This window comes from Alternaria burnsii (genome assembly GCF_013036055.1).
Source record: "Alternaria burnsii strain CBS107.38 chromosome Unknown 705, whole genome shotgun sequence".
Lineage (NCBI taxonomy): Eukaryota > Fungi > Ascomycota > Dothideomycetes > Pleosporales > Pleosporaceae > Alternaria > Alternaria burnsii.
The window spans coordinates 2,724,411-2,745,052 of record NW_024066107.1 but is presented as its reverse complement, the minus strand read 5'-3'; the positions used below and the strand labels follow the sequence as shown (position 1 = coordinate 2,745,052).

The following is a 20,642-nucleotide window of genomic DNA, read 5'->3' as shown; positions in this document are numbered from 1 at the left end:
GATAAATAAACAGCATCAGAGCCATCCAGACTCGAAAATCCCAAAGTTGCTTTTGACTGATACCTCCCGTATCATGAGAAAGCTATTCCACCAACGCCATGCTATGCATTAAGAAAAAGACTTCAAACCCTTCACATTGAGACACGTAACGCGTCAGTGTCTCGATCCACCATTACCTCTTGGCATGCTTGTACAACCGTACAAACCCAGTCGAGATACGTAGCGGCTATTAAATCTCGTTGATGTCGTCCCTTTTCTCCCACAGCGATTATTTCTAAGACGGTGAACCAGCGAAAGAAGGGGTAGCGGGAACAACAGTAGCGGGAGATGCAGCACTTGCATTTGCGTCCCTAAACGTGTCGTTTTGCTTCCTCTGGCCGTTGAGGAGCGGGCAGAGCCTATTGGAGATTGTGTTAGCGGATTCGTTCAATAAAGAGTGAATCTTGACGACTTACTTTTTGTTTGTCTTGATGTGGCCCACCTCGCCGCAGTTTGCACACTTGCGAGGTGTTGCTCCACCTTTTCCTGGCCCGCCAGTCGCTCCACCTTCTCCCGTCTGCGACTTGTGCAATCCTTTTGCCTTTTCACGGCCTTCGCGACGCTCTATGTTGCGAGCTAGACGCGCCAATTCCGCCTTCAGCTTAATCTTTTGTGCCTTGTCCACTTCAGGATCACCAGTGGGCTTGATGTCTTCAATGCGCATGTTGAGTAGACGCTCTTGTCGCTTGTGCTTAATATAAAGCTGGATGACAGCAGGGTCGGTGATTATTTCAGTGACATCTTCGAACTCGTCGTACTTGTTCTTGATAGTGCGAGTAATCTTGAGCTTCTTGCCACGGTTGTCCGCATTACTATTGCGAGACATCTGGGACATGGTCTCATCATCAGGACGCATAGCTGGAGTACCTACTTCGGAACGTTGGCGACTGTGGTTTGTTTGGTTGACAGCAGAGTCAACGTCGTCTTCGGTGTCGGACGGTGGGTTTTGGGCAGACAAACTCTCCTTCTGCTTGTTCCAGATACGCTTGATGGCATTCTCGTACATGACCTGCTGGCGCTGAACGTTGTAGCTGTGACCGCCAAGCTCTTTCATCTTCTTGTTATCAAGACGATCAGCTGCGCTCTCACCGACATCCCTGAAACCACCCTTCATCGAGACCTTGATGAAGCTGAAACCCAGGCCTTGACCAGTAGGATCACCGTCACCGTGGAGCTCCAACATAGCCTTGCCGGCACAGGCGTTGAGGAAATTCTTCGTTGTGTTCCAGGGCGCAAGCTTGACATCAGCGTTCTCATTATCAGCCTCTTCCTCGTCATCACGGATCTCGTTGGATTTGATACCGGCGTCTTGCAGCTGTTTGTCACCAGCATGCATCGAGTCAATCAGACAGACGTCTTCCGGCTTGATCCAAGTACGTAGGATCGGTTCCTCAGGTACAGTCTCGCCTGGTACTGGCTCCCAAGTACCAATGTCCTTCTGATACTTCATGATTTCTCGCATTCGAGAACGATTCTGCGCAATCTCGGTACCGGGCAAATGCTGCTTGATCATCTCGTTACTAACCCAAGGCTGACGCGCATTCTTCTGCTGCCCCTTCCGGTACAATCGGAATGCAAGCATCTTGAGTCGCTTCTTCGAGGCTTCAGTAACTTTGCGAGCATGTGTACCAGGCACCTCAACAGAGGGGAACTGTTGGCCGACGACCATGAGATTCGGAATGTTTCGCATGTAGTACCTGGGGCCATTAACCCCAGTCCAACTTCTGCTCACAAGGAAGTCAGTCTGTTCGGGCTTGTGCTTGAACACTGGAGCTCGGTACATGGCGTTGTGAAGCGTCAGCACTTGCTGGCCCGGTTCAACCTGACCGAACAACGAGAACGGACTCTTATCTTGTGGTAGCAGCACTGAAGTCTCGCCGATTCCGTCTTCCGGTTTCGGTCGTGCAGTGTCTTCCATGTCCTTTCGGCGGTAGTAGTTGAGGATCTTGACACCCATACCAAAGTTGGACAGGGTAGTGGGGTACTCCTCAGAGTACTCGGCAAGAAGCAGGTCGGAATTGTCACCAATGTTGAGATCTTCGGCTGACGCAAAGGCCTCGGAGGGCTTGAGGTTTTTCTTGTGTTTCCTTTTGACGGACTTGAGCGGTGTGATGCTAGCTCGTTCTCCAGGCTTGAAGGTAACAGTAGGACGATGGAAGGAACGGAGCTCGCGATCCGACAGCGCAACCTTGTAGAAGGGATATTGCAACTTCAGTGCGGGCAAGCTGTGCTCGACATTCATGTGGCCAATCGTACTACGGACCTTCTGCTGGCTGCTTTCCTTCAGAGCGTCATATGCCTCATCATTGGAGATGTTGTAACGCTTGAACATGGGGTTTGCCAGACTTCCGCGGCTGTCACGCTTAAGACCTAGGCCTAATGTCCGGGGTTTCGGTGGCTCTGCACTGGGCTGCTGTACATCAAGCAGAAGATGTGGGTCGTTCATGTCGAGAAGAATCTTCTTCGACAGTCGCGCCGTCTCGAGCTCGGGATCGTCCCATGTGGGCAGCTCCATGTGATCATAGACGGAGAAGTGAATAGGCTGGTCGCGGCTTCCGAGTCTCCGCTTCTTATTTGGCGACAGTTGCTCAGAGTCGATACCGCCGTTGCTGTCAGGCGGCGTTGGTGCCTGGTTCTCATCGGACAGGGTTATATCGCTTGCACCATCTGGCACATCCCAGTCTTCGCAGGCAATCCTCAGGTCACTCCACGACACATTGCCGATCATCTCACGGTCGTCAATAGTATCGAGGTTGTCGAGTTCTAGCTGGTCTTCGCTATCGCCGTCCTCTTCTGCAGCGTTGGTGATTTGGATTAGACCGCCTTGCTCCTCATCTTGCTGTCTACCCGATTTAGCGGTGGTCGTTGTAGGCTGTAAGCGGAAACTTTTCTCTTGATCCGTCGCAAGGTCCAGGGTGAGCTTATTAAGCTGGAAGGGTTTGGGCGTCTTTTGAGGAACTTTGGGGATGTAAAAAGCACGCTTTCGTGGTACCAGACTGAAGAACCGTGGTGGTTTGTCCGCCTCGAAATTGGGCCAGATCTTTTCAAATTCTTCCCGTGATGTCTTGACTGGAGCAGCCGCTGGCTCGTCTTTCTTGCGCGAAGATTGTGCGAATAGAGCCAGTTGCTCGCGCACCTCTGGGTCCTCCTCCTCTTCCTCTTCCTCCTCTATCTCTTGCTGTGCAGCACCAGCAGCCGTGTTACGAGTAGCCGGCTGTGGCGTATCCTTTGCGATAGTGTCGAAGCCTTCTTGGACCAAGTCTTCGATGGAAGTAAGGGGATCGTCTTCGTGTTGTGTAGATGTCTGCACTGGGTCAGAGTGACTGGGGTCATCGCCGAAGAGATCATCGTTATCGTCGTTGTCATCGTTGTTGTCGCCAAAAAGATCGTCCATGTCTACATCTTCATTGTCCACTGCGCCGCCAGAGTCCTGTAGGGTAGTTCCGCTGAAGTTTTGGGTGCTATCGGCGCCCTCGCCCGAGTCAAATTCCTCATCCGGCAGGTCATCGTCGCTGATGTCTTCGTAGTCGACTGCGTCGTCGGCCTTCTCACCAATGTCCAACGGCCTATCGGCGATGCCACCCAAGAGATCTTCTTCGCCCTCTGCAGCACCCCGTGACATCTGTTGCATGATCTTGCGAAAGTCATCCTCATCCTGGTCTATGCTGGCGTCACCACCGCCGCCGTTCGGGGGCGGGTTCTCGTCGGACATGGTCGCGTGTAGTGTGGCAGTAGCTGAGCAGCGGGATAAATGTGTTGAAGGAATCGGAGTCAAGTCCAGGTATTAATATAGGCGTTCGTTTCAACGGCTGAGTGTGAGAGCGCGCCGGGGGGCGGAAGAACGGTTGAGGGGTGCGCGCGCCGTCATTCACGCTATCACCGCGCTCGAAATCTTGTGAAGCGCTCCCGGTATAGGCGGCGTGTTCGCGTACGTTCTTCGATGGCGTCGCCGGCGCGTTCCTCGGTCGTGTGGGGGCGGTTGGTGTCGATATAGCCAAATGGCTCGCTGTCGTGTAGAAGTGATGGAATCAGTCGCGGTTCAAGGCCGCGGCGATCTGGCCCGTGCGTCAGGCTAAAACCAATCAAAGAGAGGGCGAGCATCACCGCCTCACGCGATGGAATGAAGACACGAACACGATTTGATACACCAAAAAGTATGAGAAGCTCACGGCAGGCGGGTGTATTTCCATGTACACATCTAAGATCCTCCTCATGTTGGCTCCGACAGACTCTCCGTGCTGCTGTTTGACAATGCAGGCTACCCCGTCATCTCCAACTCATGTCTCATCCTGTTCAATCAAGTCCTCCTTCATTTCAACGTCTTCTCCTTCACCGTCTTCAGTCACATCTCTTTTTCCATTTTCGTCCTCTTCAGTAGCCATGTCCGGTGCAGCCGTGCCCCAGATGCGAGCACGAGCCCTCGTGTACTCCTTCTTGACCGTGGGCTCACCCAGTGACCATCCACGCTCGTTGTCGAGTCTCGTGCGGATGTCCTTGAACGACATCTTATCAGCGTCGTGCCAAACAACGATACAAGCCTTGTCGAACTCATGGCCCCGGTGGTTCCGTTTCTCGCGTTGTGCCTGATTCGTAGCTTTGGCCAGGCTACCCTTTGGAGGAGACGGAAATGTAGGAGCCAAATTATCTTCAGGGGCGGAAACATCGCTTTCGATTTGCTCTTCAGATGGAGAAGCAGCGTCGGGAGGATCATTCTCAGGCTCGATACCACTCAGACGTGGTGCACGCGGCCTACCACGCCTCGCGATATTCTTGCCGACTATACCAATCTGCGCCACAGGCTTTGCACCGTAGCGCTTCTGAAGCCGCTCCAAAGATCTAATGTGACGACGACGTACAGCTTCATCAGTCACCTTATCATTTGGAAACGTCTCGTTGTACAGCTCAGTCGTTTTCGCATATGTGTTCTCCAGATCATCCAGCCAGTAGATGATCATGCTGTTCTGATGATCTTCTGTGTCACCAAAGGGAAAAGTACCAAAGACAGGTGCGGGAGGAACTTGGCCAGGAACTTGACCGGGGCGAGGAGGCATATTAATAGCCTTGATGCTGTTGTAGGTCAGACCTAGCTCCTGAGAGGACCGGACTTGACGCTTTGCTCGACCGCCCTTCTTTTCATCTGCTGGGCGCTTCTTGCCTTGTGATAAATCCTTCTCGGTCACGGCGCGGGGATCTTTCGACCGGACAACAAAGTTCTGGGCATCCCTGTCTGCACGGCCGGCCTTGGTCGGTGATACTGACCCTGTGATAACACCTTCACTGGAATCAGCCGTTGATGTGGAAATGCTTGATTCGCTCGATGCAGATGCTTCCTTCTCGGTAGTTGGGCTGGTCTGGGTAGATCTAGTGTTTCGGAGATTTCGATCTCCCATTGCCTGGTTTTTGTCCTTCTTGAAACGAGCGTCTTTGGACGTCTTCTCTGGCGTGTATGTAGCGGCGTTGGTCTTTTCTGTGCTGCTGGTGTATTCGTCTGAGCGTCCTCTCAACAAGTCAGAGTCGGCGCCTATATGTAAGTACACAAAGTTATTCCATGTCCGATATGCAGTTCGTATAGGGACATTACTGACCAGTGACGAAGGACATGATGATGTCGTGAGCTGGAGACATGCTAACTTACTCGGGGTAAAATAATATTGAAGAGTGGTTAGATTGTTGGGTTGTTGTAGTGGCGTATAGGGTGCGATACTCGACCAACCTAGTAGCTGTCGAAGGTGGGTTGCAGGTCTGGGGTGAGTAGAGGCAGGGGGTGGGTATGTGGGTATGGGTGCGTAAGCTTGTAATTGGTAGTGCCTGTGTTTGTCTGCTCAAGTAGGTTAGTGAGAAAGGCCAGGACCAAGAGGTGGAAAGTAACGAGTGGCGTGTCTGTGTAAGTCAGAAAACCGTTACAACATAAGAGTCGGGAAGTTTTGTTGTTGGGTAGAGAGGCGCTATGACGGTTCGTCTAGGAGCATGACCGATGAATGTGGCAGGGAAAGTGAAAACAGACTCCTGATACTGCTCTCACTCAAAGAGTCGAAAGGACCTAACGGATAGAGGAAAGCTAATTTGAACTATACGATTGCAATCGTTCTATCGAGAGAAATCATGTTGTTGTAGATATGGAAACGTCCAACATTGCATTCATTCAGTACTAGACTACACGTATCTGAGCGTGGTATCATGTTTTCATCCCAACCCAACCCGCTCTATACCAAATGCATGCCCATGGGTTCTCCAGCGCCAAACACCAAACACAAGAGCCATCGTTACCCACCATCAACTAATCAAGCCCGTCCGGTGATATAGTCTTTGTTTTCAATCGTAACACTCTTCGTCTGCTCGTAGTCAGTAACTGATGCTTAACCCATTTGATGTGTACCAATGTGAACTTACCATATGATTAACCTTGTAAACGCCCACCAACCGCGACGCAAGCTCGAACATGTTGTTTCTGAGTGAGATGACAATGAACTGAGCATTCTTCGTCCTCTCTTTGATGTAACTCGCCACGATGCTCACGTTTCGGAAGTCCAGGGCTGCGTCAATCTCGTCCATGACATACAATGGCGTAGGCTTGTAGTGATGTAGAGCAAATACCAAAGCCAGAGAACTCAACGTCTTCTCACCACCAGACAAGTTGCTGATGTTCTTCCATGACTTTTTCGGAGGCATGACGGAGAAGCGAATGCCCTCGGAAAAGGCGTCAAGTGTATCCTCATATTCCAGTTCGGCGTTACCACCCATGGTGATCATCTGGTACATCTCCTTAAGGCGGGCAGTGATGATGTCAAACCCAGCCTTGAAACCTTCCTTGCGGAGGCGTCGGAGCTCTTCGCATTTATGCTTTGCTGCGTCACGGGCGCTGACAGCAGAGGCGAGATCTGTGGAGCGTGCGGCGTGCTCTTCGACACGCTTGCGATATTCGGCGAGGACAGCTAGGTCGACTTGTGTGGATTCGTTCTTCTTCTCCAAGTGGGCGATTTGGTCTTTGAGGGTGGCCTTGTCCATGTCTTGAAGCTCGTCTTTACTGTAAGATGGAAGGCCCTGACCTTCACCCTCCTGCTCTTCGCCCAGGTCGGTAACGCTCTGGTACGAGAGCTTGCTCAGCTTGTCATGGAAGTAGGCTTGTTTCTTCTGGTACTCATTCAAAGTCTTCTGGCTCTCTTCGAGCTTGTTGCGCATTTCGATTTCGACTGCACGCGTCTCGTTGAGTTCCGCTAACTTCTCGTCAAGATCCTTCTTGACTACCTGCAGCTCCTCTTTCCTGGTCTCAAGCTCTTCTTGCGCCTCTTCAGCTTGTTGTCGAATTCCGGAAACATCGCGTTGTTGCGAAGCCATGTCCTCTTCAACCTGCTCTGCATCGATAGCGAGCTTTTCCAGCTCCTTGATAGCATCGTTGTGCGCTTTCTCGTGCTTAGCACGCTGCTTCTCTTCTTTTGACTTGGCGACCTGGGCATTTGATACTTGCTCGGTCAGAGTGTCAATCTGCCCTTTTAGACCATCGACCTTGGCCTTCTGACCTCGTAGCTTGACTCCACCAATCTCCATAATCTTGTCCTGAAGACCTTTGATCTCGGCTTCGATGTCTTCAGTCTCGGCACGGAGCTTAGCGACCTCCTTCTCCATTGAGGCGATGTTCTTTTCCAGTGATGCGATGCGTCCCTTGTCAGTCTTTGTGGACGTTTGTTCATTGCCCAACTCTGCGATGCGACGTTGACAATCTGCAATATTGCGATCGAAGCTCTCCAGTTCAAGCGCAAGCTTTTGCGACTTGGTATCCAATTCAGGTATTTGCTGATTGAGATTTCTCAGCGCAGTCTCAAGCTCCCGCAGCTCTTGCTGGAACTCGGCGAAAGTCTGTTCGAGCGCGTCCCGATCATGCTCAAGCTTTGTAACCTGGTCTTTTGAGACGTCAGACGCAAGCTTGGAGGACATCTTTCCCTTGACCACTCTGCTTCCACCACCACTCATGGTACCCGCGGTGTCGATAAGCTTGCCGTCCAGAGTGACGACTCGCCATCGCTTTGCGCCATACGCGATACGCTCAGCTTGATCGAGATTCTCAGCTACGAGTGTATTTGTCATGACCTGGAAGAATGCGGGCTTGAGCTTTTCGTGCTTAGGCTTAACAAGATCAAAAAGACGCGGCACGTTTTCGGGTGTTTGAACTGGGGACATGTCACGCTTCGCGAGGCGGTCCAGAAGAATGAAGTTGGCGCGACCAAGGTTGTTCTTCCGCAGGTACTCAATGCACTGCTGACCAGACTCCACAGTGTCTACAACCATGTTGTCCAGCTGTGGACAGGCTGTAGAGATAGCAACATCGTACTTCTGGTCGATGGTACCAAGATTTCCGAGTCGACCGTGGAAGCCATCAATACGTCCTGATTCTTTCAGGCGCATGAGGCCTGTCAGAACGTTGCCCTGGGTCTGAGCCGAAGAAAGGCTCGCACGAGCTTCATCCGCCTTAGCCCTTGCGCCAGAAAGCTTCGATCTCAGCAATGGCTCTTGTTGAGTTATCTCCTCAAGCTTAGCCTGTGTCTTCCGAACCTCCTTTTCGACACGCTTCCTTTCGGCTTTGCATTCGTCAAGCTCGGCAGCCTTGGTCTGTTTCGCTTCTTCCAAGCTTTCAATCTTTGCCTCAACTTCGGCGATGCCCTTTGCGCCAGCATTCTCACGCTCGCGCATAATGTCCAATTCACTCTGCGCGACTGCAATAGCCGATTGTTTTTCGTTAATCTTGGCGCTCCAAGGTTCCAAAGACTTCTGCTTTGCCGCGATCTCATCCGAGAGACCCTGAGTTTTACCAGCCAAGCTCTTGCGAACAACTTCGAGTTCCTTCGCTTCGACCTCCATGCTCTGCTCAAGCTCAGCAATCTCCTCGTTGTAGCGCTCGACATCCGCGGAATACTGCTTCGCAAGACTCTCCGCTTCAGAACGACCATAGCCACTTGTCTCTTTGGTCTTTTCTAGCTTCTTCTGCTTACCAGCCAGAAACTTCTTCTTCTCTTCAAATTTGACCGTCTCCTTGTCGACACGGGCCACTTCTTTCTGGTACTCCTGGTTTCTCTTCTCGAGTTGATCGCACTCTTTCACGCCCTTCTTGTATCGTTGCTCCAGTTCCTTGATCTCTTCTTCACTCCCCTGGTGTTTTTGTAACTCGTCGTCCAATTGCGCCTGGAGCTGACCGACGGACTCTTGTGCGACTTGAATGTGATCATCGAACTCGGAGACGTAGATCTGGTAGAGGGTGGACTGCTTTGAGGCCAGCTCATTCTCGTCACGGATGTAGGCAAGCGCCTTGTTCTTCTTCTCTTCCAGTCCGCTCTTCTCCTTTTCGACGTGCTGCACACGGCTGCTTTTTTCCCGACATACTTCATTCAGGTTCTCCACTTCGACCTCAGACTCAGCGATAGGTGTCTTGTACTTGGATGTGCCGATAATATCTTCGAGGTACTCAAGCAGACCATCGTCATGTTCGCCCTGTGCTTTTGGCTTCATCTGCGCAATCGACTCAACCTCGCCCTGCAAGATCAAGAAGCGCTTGTGATCGAGATCCACACCCCGGTCTTTGAGCAAATTCGTGACAATGGTAAATGTAGACTCCTTCTTGTTGATGTAGTATTTGCTCGAGTTGTTCTTGAATGCTCTGCGGGAAATTACGAGCTGCGAGTCAGGGATGACTTCGTGGCCGCCGTTTGCAAGGTCTTTGACTTCTTGGAAGTGGACTTCGACTTCACAATAATCCAGATCTGGGAAGGCGGCTGAGTTGTGGATGAGGGCGGAAAGCTTGCTCTGACGCATCTTGCTTGCGCGGAAGCCAAAGACGAACAGGAGCGAGTCGATGACGTTTGACTTTCCGGAACCGTTGGGACCCACGACGGAGGAGAAGGAGGCGTGGAAGGGCCCAACCTCCTGCCGACCAGCATAACTCTTGAAGTTGTTGAGGACAAGCCAGGTGATGACTGTCCGCTGCTTGGGCGCCACTGGCTCGTGCAGCGCTGGAATGGCAGCCGCTCGTCTCTTGACCACGATATCTATGGGCTCAAGCATGGTTTGCTGCGTGCTGAGTTCCTCGGCGACCTTGGCCGGCGGCTGGGGCTCTGGTAATGTATCAACCTCCATCTTTGGCTCTGGTACCGGTGTCTCCTCTTTCGCTTCTATCTGTGCAACCTCAGCGACTGGCTCGGGCACGGGTTCTGGCTCGGGTGCCGGCTCTGGCGTTCGATCGGTCATTGTAACGTCGCTCGCCGCGTCGTTGGCGACATCTTCCGCCGTGTCGTCTGTAGCACCAGCGAGCGGTGAGCTTGGTGTAATCGTGGCTTCGGAGGCCTGCTCAACTTCAGGCTCAGGAGATATCGAGGGCTCAGGCGTGAGCAAATGGGAGTCCTCCTCGACGGATGCTGGGGCAACAGAGGAACGGGGCTTCCTTCCACGCTTCTTGGGCACTGCCTTGGAGGGTGAAGCCACCCTCGTGGTCCTCTCTGTCGCGGGGGTCAGCGTCTGCGTGGGCTCGACCGACTCAGTGACGCGAGTCCGCCGCCTCGTCGTGGGTTTGGGCGTCGCTTCTTCATTCTGGGCTGCAGTCTTCCGCGGCCTTCCCCGCCCCCGGCCCGTCTTGAGCGGTGCTGGTGCTGGTGTGAATTCCTCCTCGTCTGCCTCCTGCTTGACTTCGGGTGTCGGTGTCCTGTTTTCCTCGTGGTCCGAATCGTCGACAACGGGTGCCTTTCGGCGCGTCGCAGCGGCGCGCGTAGACTTCCTCGGGGAGATTGAAGCCATGGCTTGTCGCTATGACTGTGGGTTCGCCGTGGTGGGAGGCCGTTTGCGCGGAGTGCCCTTGTGCGACCTGACACTTGCCTAGCCTTAACGGACAAAAGCGTAAACAAACACCCGTGCACGTGTCAGCCCCGCGCGCCCCACTTGTCCCTGAGCCCTCAACTGTTAGACTAGATGGAGTGCCCAGACAGAATCTACCACACAATGCAGAACGGGTCCGTGTCTTGATTTCGACCCTAGTCCATCGAGAACGCGTAGGCTCCATGTGGTATCCTCCAGCTCTTGATCAGGACTTCGAGGCTACACTTGAATGCTGATACCATATGCGGTGCCGTGCATCTGCAATAACTGTAGCCCCGCCTCAAACACCAGCCTGAGCACTCTTGCATCATCGTGACCCTCAGCGTACTCGGTTACATACTCACCGTCTCCAGAAAAGAAATGCACAAGTTCAAGCTCGTATTCTTCGTTCCTCCTTCCGCCGTCAATGCCTGTAAGGCTGCTATCTTCGGTGCCGGTGCGGGACGTTTCCCAGGCCCAGCCGGGTACACCGAGTGCTGCTTCACTAGCAGAGGAACGGGACAGTTCAGACCAGGCGATGCTGCCAATCCACATGTAGGTCTATATCCATCTTAATCGTGTCTCAGGTAAAACTGAAGCTATAATAAACATTCCGCAACTGACACTGGTTATGTAGATTGGCAAAGTTGGTGAATTGGAAGAAGTAGATGAGTATAGAATCGAGGCTATATGTATGGGGCGTGATACCGCTGTCAAAGCTGTGGAAGCGCTGAAGAAGTCGGTTTGTCCTTCCTTGGTATCAAACTAGCATCATTAATAGACACAGGGCACATCCATACGAAGAACCAGCATACGAAGTATACAAAATGGAGGATATGTAAAAAGCTTATATTCCTGTGGTGGTTCGGAAAACGGTCAGCTAGTGCGGCTATTTGCCCTCTTTCCCCAATACTACATCTTGCAACACTTGTTTGATGATGGGCAAATCCCTCTTAGCGTCTGTCATCCAATTTGAGACTGCGAACCTACACGCTGGCTTTCCATCCCACGCTGTACCTGATACGTATATCTTCCTCGTGGCCTTGATTTTATTGACCAGCTGTTTGTTCAGTTCTTCGTCTACTGCACGAAACAGTACGATGATGTAGATTCCCTTCAAGATGTCTTCCTGGCAAGCACTGCTCTTAGGTAGGAGCTCATATCCATCGCTTTCCAGGATGTATCTTGCGATTCCTCGTGAGAGATCTACCTGCCGTTCCAACATCGTACGATAGCCATCTCTACCATACGCAACAAGATTGGCGTAGACTGGTAACGCCCTGAAGCGCCGGGAGTTCTCGAGTCCGATGTTAAGTGGTGACATGATGACGTTCGCGTCGTTCCCAGAAGCCAGATATGCAGCGTTGGGGTTTTGGAATACGCGTTCAGCGATATTATGGTGCCGAGAGAGAAAGAAGCCACAGTCATATGGTACGTTGAGCAGCTTGTGTGCATCGCCTGTGATTGAGTCTGCAAGGTCGAGCCCTCCACAAGCCTGGGCAATCGAAGAGTAAGTCGGCGATGTCAAGAGGCGGCCGAAGAGCCCAAATGCGCCATCGACATGTATCCACGCCCCATACACTGCATGTTGGTGTGCGCAGTCAGTGGTTGTTTCACATGTAGTTCGTACAAGGACATAACTTACTGTCGCACAGCTTTCGTATATCTTCCATCTCTTCTAGCCCTGAGGTTGCGAAGACTCCCGTGTTAACTTCCGATGCAGAGATGGCAACGATAGACGCTGCACCAGGCTGCTCGAGTGATTTCTTGAGCAGCTGCATGTCAAACTTGTGTGGTGCTTCTGACTGCCCCAGACACTTGACACTCGTCCGCCCAAGGCCTAGTATGCCCGCCGCTTTTCCTAGCGATGAGTGTGGTACCGTAGTCAATATTTGAATATCGTCAATCCCGGCACTCCGCATAGCTTCAACAATACCAAGCTCACCAACGCTAATCTCTGCATCTGTACGGTGCGCTGAGGCCTCAGCAATCACGTACTCTCGTCCGCATGCCAAACCTAAGATGTTCGCTGATGTCGCGCCTGTAGTGAATATGCGATGCGGCCATTGCTCTGGTTCGAAGTCGAGCAATTCACAGAGTAGAGAAAGGGCTCGGTCCTCTACGTCTGTGGCAATGGTCTCATTTGGCAGATGGACTTGTACGTTCTGGTCGTATGCTGAGACCAGATTGTCGGCAAGGAGTGCTGCTGGTGTCATGCCACCTGTCACAAAGCCGTAGTAATTTGGCGAGCGAGAAGAGCCATTGAATGCTGGAGCGAGGTCCTCTTGTAAGTGACGTATGCTCTCTTCGAGCCCGACACCTTGGCTGGGGAGGTGAGGCTGAAGCTTGGAGCGAGCGTCATTCAATGTAGTCGTGGATGGAAGGACATCAGCAGGCGGAGGGCCTGAATGTATCTTTGCGATTGCAGCGGAGAGCCTTTGGAACAGCTCATTATCTGTAACCTCCATGATTGATGCTTGATGTTTTACGTGATGAGAGTAGACTTCACGCAAGTAGATAGATTGGTTTTGGTGATTGATTTGGTAGAAAGAGTTATTGGCCGGAAGACTTTCTCAGTACGACGGAACGTATGACTCTACTCAGAGCCTAGATTTTGAAGTAGTTAGGCCACCTAGAAGCGGCTGGTGACTTCGCAACCTGCGCCATATTGGCGCGGATAGAGCTGGTTACTGTCGCAAACCAGATGGATGTAGCGCCCATATGAGTTATCGCCCGTGTGTTGGCAGGTCCGTGTAAAGAGCGGCATCTCTGACTGCAGAGCGGCAGGCCCACTCCAGAGAGCCAACGCTGTTCGGCATCTCGAGACCCTGCACGTGATTTGGTGCTAGCGCGGCGCGTTGCGGAGTTAGCACAACACGGTCGACGGCACCATCGATGACATCGCCACCATCTCGCCCGTAAAACCGCGACGCCTATGCAGATGCACGCGTAGAATATCCATGCGGACTCCCACACCAACGATGCGACGCTCTCATGCCTCGGAACAATCTTAGCAAACATCTCAAGTGGTTGATCGCCGAGAAGCCTTTCATTCCGCCCGCGATTTCGCCTGTTGTATACGATCCCGACGCAGTTCCGACGAGTTCAGCGACGACTCCACATCAGAACTCTTCATTTTTGGACGAAGACGTAGAATACAATGAGTCTGAACCTGCCTCCGCGCCACCGCCCCCACCAGCACTGCCAATCGCACGACCCGCTCCACCCCACGCTCTCGCTCGGACAAGAACCATCGACATACACAATCCGCCAGGGACGGAAGACGCGGCCTCAGATATGGCAAGACTGAGAAACACACCAGCCAGTGGAAAGCCTAGACTGATTATAGCGGGGCTGCCTGAATATGCTGCCTCTTCGAACCCAACCAGCAGAGAGCGGAGGGAGCCTAGCGATGCAGGAGGTTCCAGGAGTAATCTGCAGGGCTCCTCGGCGAGTGTGAGGAAGCTTACTGGCTCCACCGTGGAAAACACTCCCGCCTCTCAACACGCCACTGCGAGGACGAAGTACCGCGAGCCAATTGATGTCGATTCAATCGACCTCACCGGAGACGATGCGGGCTGCTCTTCGCCGATTCCAATGCGCACGCAAAAGAGCAGAAAACGGAAGAGCGACGAGTATGAAGCGGACCTCCATCACACCAAATCCCCCAGACCTGTTCGGAAGGCGCCCGCGCTCAGTCCAGAGCCTGACGACGACAACAACGACGACGACGACGATGACTTCCCGGACATTGATGATATGGTCATGGCTCCAGATAGCCCTCCCCCACCTTACTCGGCCATTGTAGATGGTGCAGGTAGACAATTAAAGCATATTGCAACAGCTGAAGATGACGATATGGAGGTCATGTTACAACTGGAAGAAGAGGAGCGACAGATGGCGGCTGCAGAAAATGCGACATCCTCACAAGCCCGTAAGCGCAAGTCACTGAGCCGCGTACCCTCTGAGATTGCACCCGCTCGAAAGATAGGGAGGCAAACACGTAGCCCTTCGCCCCGAAACAACAATCTTGTCACGATCGAGAGCACAACTGGAAAGAATGGAGTTTCGCATACACCTGGCACTAAGAGAGTTGGGCATGCAGTTCTAGACTCCGAGGACGATGAATTCGGCGCACTGGACGAGATGGATTTCGACACACAGTCTCGGACCAAATCACCTATCCCAACGATGAAGAGAGTGCGTGAAAAGACACCAATGGCTGGCCCTGGCGGAGTTTCCAATCAGACGCAGCTTCCTATACGGTCGCCTTCGAAGACCATACGAAGCCCGAGCCCATATCAGCCGGAAGAGATTTCCATACCTACCCCAGCAAAGTCTCAGTCCCCCAAAAAGATTGCTGAGTCTGCTCCTGTACTTGACAAACGCATACCAAGCTCTTCTGAACTGTCCAAAGAAAAGAGAGATGCTATAAAAGAATCGATTGAAGCCTTTCTTAGTACTGAAGGTCAAAGATTGCAAAAGCACCTCAAGGCTGCAAGCTCAGCATGGGACAGCGCACGGGCGGCATTCGTTGCACATCTGTCCGAATTTGGCAAGCCTGATCCTAGCGAACAGGAAAGGATGGAACGCGCTCGCTCGCGAAAGGACGCAGTAGAGCAATTGATCTCGTTGAAAACCAAACAGGATGAACTTACGGGTCAACGTCAGAGGGTTAAGCAGAAGCTAGAGGATGACTTGAACATCGGTCAATTTGACGCAGCGGATGGTGAAACCCTCAGCAGACTGTTCAAGATAAACGAGGACATACAGATCCAGATGTTCTACTTGTTGGATTTAGCAGCCATCAAGCAGCAGTCAACGCCTCTTGTCAAAACAGAGTCGAAAAACAACCGTAACGTGGTCATACAATCAACTCAAGCAAGTCCAGCCCGACCACCTCCCAAGGCTTCCAGGGATATAGGGTCGAATCGGATTCCACAGACACAGTACACTAAGCCAAGTGAGATTGGCGCTCAGGAAGTGTGGACGCCTACCCGCCGTATTCGTTTCGCTGAAGAGCAAGTAGCCGCGTCTCCGCCACCGCCACTGAATCTAGGGTCTCGTGCCTATGCGGACGACAGTGCATCAGGAAAGCAAAAAGGCAAGTCAAGAGAGCGATCCCATCGGGTACCCGAGACACCAGAGCGCCGACGATCCCCAAAGAAACCAAGACCGGCGGCTCCGCGGCATACGCCGGATGAGTTTGGTGAGCTTGATTTTGAAGAAGACGGAAGCTTGTTCGGCAATAACATGGGCGAGCCTCACCAGCCTATTGAGATAAACGACGATGATGATTTTGGCGAAGATTTTGGACCCGACGATGATGACGACTTCCTTCATGAGATTACCAATATCGAGAACCAGGCGCCGGGTGGGTTTGATTGGAAAGGCGAGCGTGCAGAAAGTCGCGTATCAACAAAATCTCGCGAGGTGTTCCGCGAAACTTCTACCAACCAAGTCCAATCTAAATCAAACCAGCAGGCTTCACCGAAGAAGCAGCAGCTAAACATGCCTGCCAAAAACCACCCTGGGATGAATTTCCCTTGGTCGCAGGATCTCAGGACCGCCCTTATTCGCCGTTTCGGTCTGCGAGGATTTCGCCCAGGACAGCTGGAAGCTATCAATACTACACTCTCGGGCGAACACTGCTTCGTGCTCATGCCTACGGGAGGTGGCAAATCGCTCTGTTACCAACTTCCATCAGTGATCGCTTCAGGCAAGACACGGGGAGTTACTATCGTAGTATCTCCACTCTTGAGTTTGATGGAGGATCAGGTGATGGCTTGCAAACAACGCTTCGGGATGCAAGCGTTTCTGATCAACGGAGAGTCTACCGCAGCACAAAAGAGCATGATCATGGATGGGTTACGCCAGCGGGATCCCCAACAGTTCATACAAATCCTCTATCTAACTCCTGAAATGCTTAGCAAGAACCAGAGAATGATCAGTGCCTTCCAGCAACTGCATTCTGGAGGGAACCTTGCCCGTATCGTCATCGATGAAGCACATTGTGTTAGTCAATGGGGCCATGATTTCCGACCAGATTACAAGGCACTTGGAGACGTTGTCCGCCAATTTCCCGGAGTACCTGTCATTGCCCTGACTGCAACTGCGACCCAACTCGTTCGTACTGATGTAGTGGCCAACCTCGGCATTCAGGGCTGCCGTCAATTTTCTCAGAGTTTTAACCGCCCTAATTTGTCCTACGAGGTTGTGCCGAAAGTCAAGGGTGTCATCAACAGTATTGCGGATCTGATTAAAGAGAGATACATTGGCAAATCTGGAATCATCTACTGTCTGTCGCGGAAGAGTTGTGAGCAAGTGGCCCAAAAGTTGTCCGAGGCAGGCATCCGTGCCTATCATTACCACGCGGGAATGGATTCCGCTGACCGCTCCGAGGTTCAACGCAAATGGCAAAAGAACGAGTACCACGTCATTGTGGCTACCATCGCCTTCGGCATGGGCATCGATAAAGCTGACGTACGATACGTTATTCACCACTCGCTCCCTAAAAGTTTAGAGGGCTACTACCAAGAAACTGGACGAGCTGGGCGTGACGGCAAACGTTCAGAGTGCTACTTGTATTATCAGTATGCCGACTCGAGGATATTACACAAAATGATTCAAGAGGGTGAAGGAAGTTGGGAGCAGAAGCAGCGACTGACTGATATGCTACGGACCGTCATCCAGTACTGCGAGAACAAAGCCGACTGTCGACGCGCTCAAGTACTCGGATACTTTAGTGAAGCATTCGATGCCTCTAAGTGCAATTCAACATGCGACAATTGTCGTTCGGATGCCACATTCGTCACAAAAGATCTTACAGAGTATGCTGCCATGGCTATCAAGCTCGTAAGTCAAGTGCACGAGGACAACGTAACGATGCATCAGTGCGTAGATGCTTTCCGTGGCGCTGGCAGTGCTAAGATCAAGCGCTCGGGATTGGAAGAGTACGGCTGGGGCTACGGCAAGGATCTGGAACGAGGTGACAACGAACGCATCTTTCAGCATTTGCTTGATGCGGGGGCTTTCAAGGAAAGAAGCAAGGTGAACAAAGTTGGCTTTGCCACCAACTACCTACACGTACGTATTTACGACCCTGATTATGGTCACATACTGACTGCTGCAGCCTGCTTCGACACGCAATGACTATGAAAGCAAACGAAAGCAATTGAAGTTACAAGTACGTTCTACACCACAAAAGGCACGCGCAAAAGCACCCGCAGCCAAGAAAACGAAGAAGCAGCAGACCCAGTTTCCGTCGACCAATGTCGACTCTCCTGTACGCGCGCCCAAGCAAAAGATTCGATCGTTTGCCTATAACGAGGAGGACGACGATGACGATGACGACTTTGATATTCCTCGGCATCCTACGCGCAACAAGGCTACGCGTGGTTATCAGGCTGATGATTTTGTTGTCGAGGACGACGACGACTACTTTGCGCCAATACGTGTTGCCAAGCCATCGAAGGCCACGAAAGGGAAGGGAGTTGGAGCTCCGATTACTGCAGATCAACGAACTGCAGAACTTACAGACCTACAAAGAGAAGTCTTGGATGATTTCATGAATGGAGCCAGGAAGATGAGAACGGCCTTGCAAGAGAGGAAAGGCCACCGCGAAGCCATCTTCACAGACACTGTACTTCGCGAGATGGGTCTTGACTTGCCCATGAGTCTGGATGAGATGAAGACCATCCCTGGTATTAGGCCCGAAATGGTGGATCTCTATGGCAAGCAATTCTTGACCTTGGTCAACAACAGTAGGGAATTCTATGGAGATGACACACCAGTGCCTAGGAACCCGCAACTTCGCAACCGTCGACCTCAACAATCACGGGTCATCCACGAGATTGACGATGATGACGAGGAAGTTGACGACCAAAATCATCGGCTCGTTGTGGATCTGTGTAGCGAAGACGAAGGCCCGATGCCTGTTGCACAGGAGTCTGAGGAGGAGTCCTTCTACGGCGATTTTGGTGAGGACGATGATGATGACGACGATGACGGCGCAGTCCACACAAGTCATCACTTTAGCCAGTTCCAGAACCAAGACGTTGCAGACTTCAACAACCGATATACACAACTCGGTGGCGGCCCGGCTCCCTCTACCAAAGCGGCCAAGGCACCAGCAGCAAGAGGTGGATCTAAAGCCTATGGATCCGGGTATAAGAAGAAGGGCTCGTCTCGCAAGAGGGCTTCTGGTAGCTTTAACAAAAGTTTTGGTGGTGTGAAGAAGCGAGCCTCGAAGGGTGGTGGTAGCAGAGCTTCAGGAGGCGCAACAACGACCAGCAGGCCTTCTGGTCGTGGTGGCAGAAGTGGAGGGTCAGGGGCTGGAACTGGATGGTCGGGTGTCATGGCAATGCCCACTTAGGTGTGCAGTGGATTCCGAGTTTTTAGGGGAGGGTGAGACAGAGAGACAGATCGAGCGTATACGTACGTTAGCGACTGTCCAAACTTTTACGACTTTATGCATATTCTTGGTGATGAGGTACATTGTTCGACTTACAACATGTAGATACTGGATAATATCACTGTCACTTGTTATACACACATGTGTAGTACTCTCAATCCCCACATTTCAAAAACCTGACCATGCTCAAAAAGACAATCTATGTCGAAATGCATGGAGCACAAAGGATCAAGGTGATCATATTGCAGTGTAAAAAAGGTATTAATTCATTAGCCCGCAGGCGAGGTATCTCATATAGTACAAGTCCATCTCATTCCATGGAAACTTCTTTGGGTATCGCATTCCTCCTTCTACCATCGAGGGCAAGCAGGATGCTTACAAGCCGCTGCCGTGGGTGTGAGTGGTGTGAGTGCCGGTAGTGTGGTGGCCCATTCCAAGAGCGTTCTTGGTCTTGTCGACAATGCTACCGCCAGTGGAGCCGTGAACGTTATTGTCCTTGGAGCGGCCAATCTTGTCCATAGTAGACTGCGTGTTGGTCTTTGAAGAGTCGGGCTGCGCCTCACGGGCAATCTTGTCGCCGGTGCCAGTGATGGACTCCTTGATCTTGGTGCCAGTGGACTTTGAAGACTGGGGTTGCTGATATATCTGTTAGGAGATGCAGGTAATGGGAGGAGGATGAACAAGGAGACATACCATCTTCTCACCGAGCTTGGTGTGAGTATCTTTGCGGAATGCGTCGGTCATGTTGGCTGTTTGTGGTGTTGTTTTTGGGGTAGTGTGTGTAGGTAGATGGTGGTTCTAGTTGATGTTTGAACTTGCAGGTGTGGATGTTGATGGAGGCTTTTCCAGCGCAGGACGAGTGCCTTATATGCTTCTCATGTCTCAAGCAGCTACGTCATAGTTCGCGACTGCCGTTCGCAGTCACAGCAGGAGTAAGACTGACATGTGCCTGGAATGAAACAACGCAGCCACAATCCACTCGTATGCCCAGAACAATCTAGGACGTCATTTTGTTGGCAATCTGACGAGGTTGAGATTCAGTCTGCTTTCGTGATAGGCCATATTTGTTCGCTTGTTTGAATAGTACTTTGAGAGGCGAATGAACAGGGGTAGGTGATAGAGATCAACGATGGAAGCAAGTTTGCTGACCCGTCATGAGAGCAGCTAGCTAAGAGAGCGTGGCGTTCACTACACTTCTTGGCCGCCGACTACCTGCCCTGCTTCAGGTATCTTCAAGAAAGATTAGTGCTAGCGTTTAGTCTACGAGCATACACGTGCATCGCGAGAGTTGGTAAGTTAAGTTCGACTTTGAGGTGGGGCGAAGTTACTGGTCCCTGCGCCGGATGCGCGACTCCAC

At 52.0% G+C, this 20,642-nt stretch overlaps 7 protein-coding genes across 7 annotated transcripts; 2 read left to right on the top strand and 5 right to left on the bottom strand.

The window, feature by feature from the left end:
* Positions 1 to 274: 274 nt before the first annotated feature.
* GT037_000963 (transcription factor tfiid complex subunit taf111) lies at positions 275 to 3,751 on the bottom strand (the record flags this gene model as incomplete). The annotated part of the gene is made up of 2 exons (XM_038926010.1): positions 275 to 398; positions 456 to 3,751. 2 exons carry the CDS (start codon positions 3,749 to 3,751, stop codon positions 275 to 277), a joined length of 3,420 nt encoding a protein of 1,139 aa, XP_038791866.1.
* A 565-nt stretch (positions 3,752 to 4,316) lies between these two features.
* Positions 4,317 to 5,640, bottom strand: GT037_000962 (uncharacterized protein; the record flags this gene model as incomplete). The annotated part of the gene is made up of 2 exons (XM_038926009.1): positions 4,317 to 5,560; positions 5,625 to 5,640. 2 exons carry the CDS (start codon positions 5,638 to 5,640, stop codon positions 4,317 to 4,319), a joined length of 1,260 nt encoding a protein of 419 aa, XP_038791865.1.
* Positions 5,641 to 6,320: 680 nt separating this feature from the next.
* On the bottom strand, positions 6,321 to 10,815 carry GT037_000961 (condensin subunit cut3; the record flags this gene model as incomplete). The annotated part of the gene is made up of 2 exons (XM_038926008.1): positions 6,321 to 6,371; positions 6,430 to 10,815. 2 exons carry the CDS (start codon positions 10,813 to 10,815, stop codon positions 6,321 to 6,323), a joined length of 4,437 nt encoding a protein of 1,478 aa, XP_038791864.1.
* Positions 10,816 to 11,253: 438 nt separating this feature from the next.
* On the top strand, positions 11,254 to 11,714 carry GT037_000960 (uncharacterized protein; the record flags this gene model as incomplete). Its single annotated transcript, XM_038926007.1, has 3 exons — positions 11,254 to 11,427; positions 11,510 to 11,610; positions 11,660 to 11,714. 3 exons carry the CDS (start codon positions 11,254 to 11,256, stop codon positions 11,712 to 11,714), a joined length of 330 nt encoding a protein of 109 aa, XP_038791863.1.
* A 47-nt stretch (positions 11,715 to 11,761) lies between these two features.
* GT037_000959 (pyridoxal-dependent decarboxylase) lies at positions 11,762 to 13,340 on the bottom strand (the record flags this gene model as incomplete). The annotated part of the gene is made up of 2 exons (XM_038926006.1): positions 11,762 to 12,453; positions 12,518 to 13,340. The coding sequence occupies 2 exons, from the start codon at positions 13,338 to 13,340 to the stop codon at positions 11,762 to 11,764; spliced, it is 1,515 nt and encodes a 504-aa protein (XP_038791862.1).
* Positions 13,341 to 13,866: 526 nt separating this feature from the next.
* GT037_000958 (atp-dependent dna helicase) lies at positions 13,867 to 19,246 on the top strand (the record flags this gene model as incomplete). The annotated part of the gene is made up of 2 exons (XM_038926005.1): positions 13,867 to 17,958; positions 18,005 to 19,246. The coding sequence occupies 2 exons, from the start codon at positions 13,867 to 13,869 to the stop codon at positions 19,244 to 19,246; spliced, it is 5,334 nt and encodes a 1,777-aa protein (XP_038791861.1).
* Positions 19,247 to 19,660: 414 nt separating this feature from the next.
* On the bottom strand, positions 19,661 to 20,029 carry GT037_000957 (uncharacterized protein; the record flags this gene model as incomplete). The annotated part of the gene is made up of 2 exons (XM_038926004.1): positions 19,661 to 19,921; positions 19,979 to 20,029. 2 exons carry the CDS (start codon positions 20,027 to 20,029, stop codon positions 19,661 to 19,663), a joined length of 312 nt encoding a protein of 103 aa, XP_038791860.1.
* Between the last annotated feature and the right edge of the window lie 613 nt (positions 20,030 to 20,642).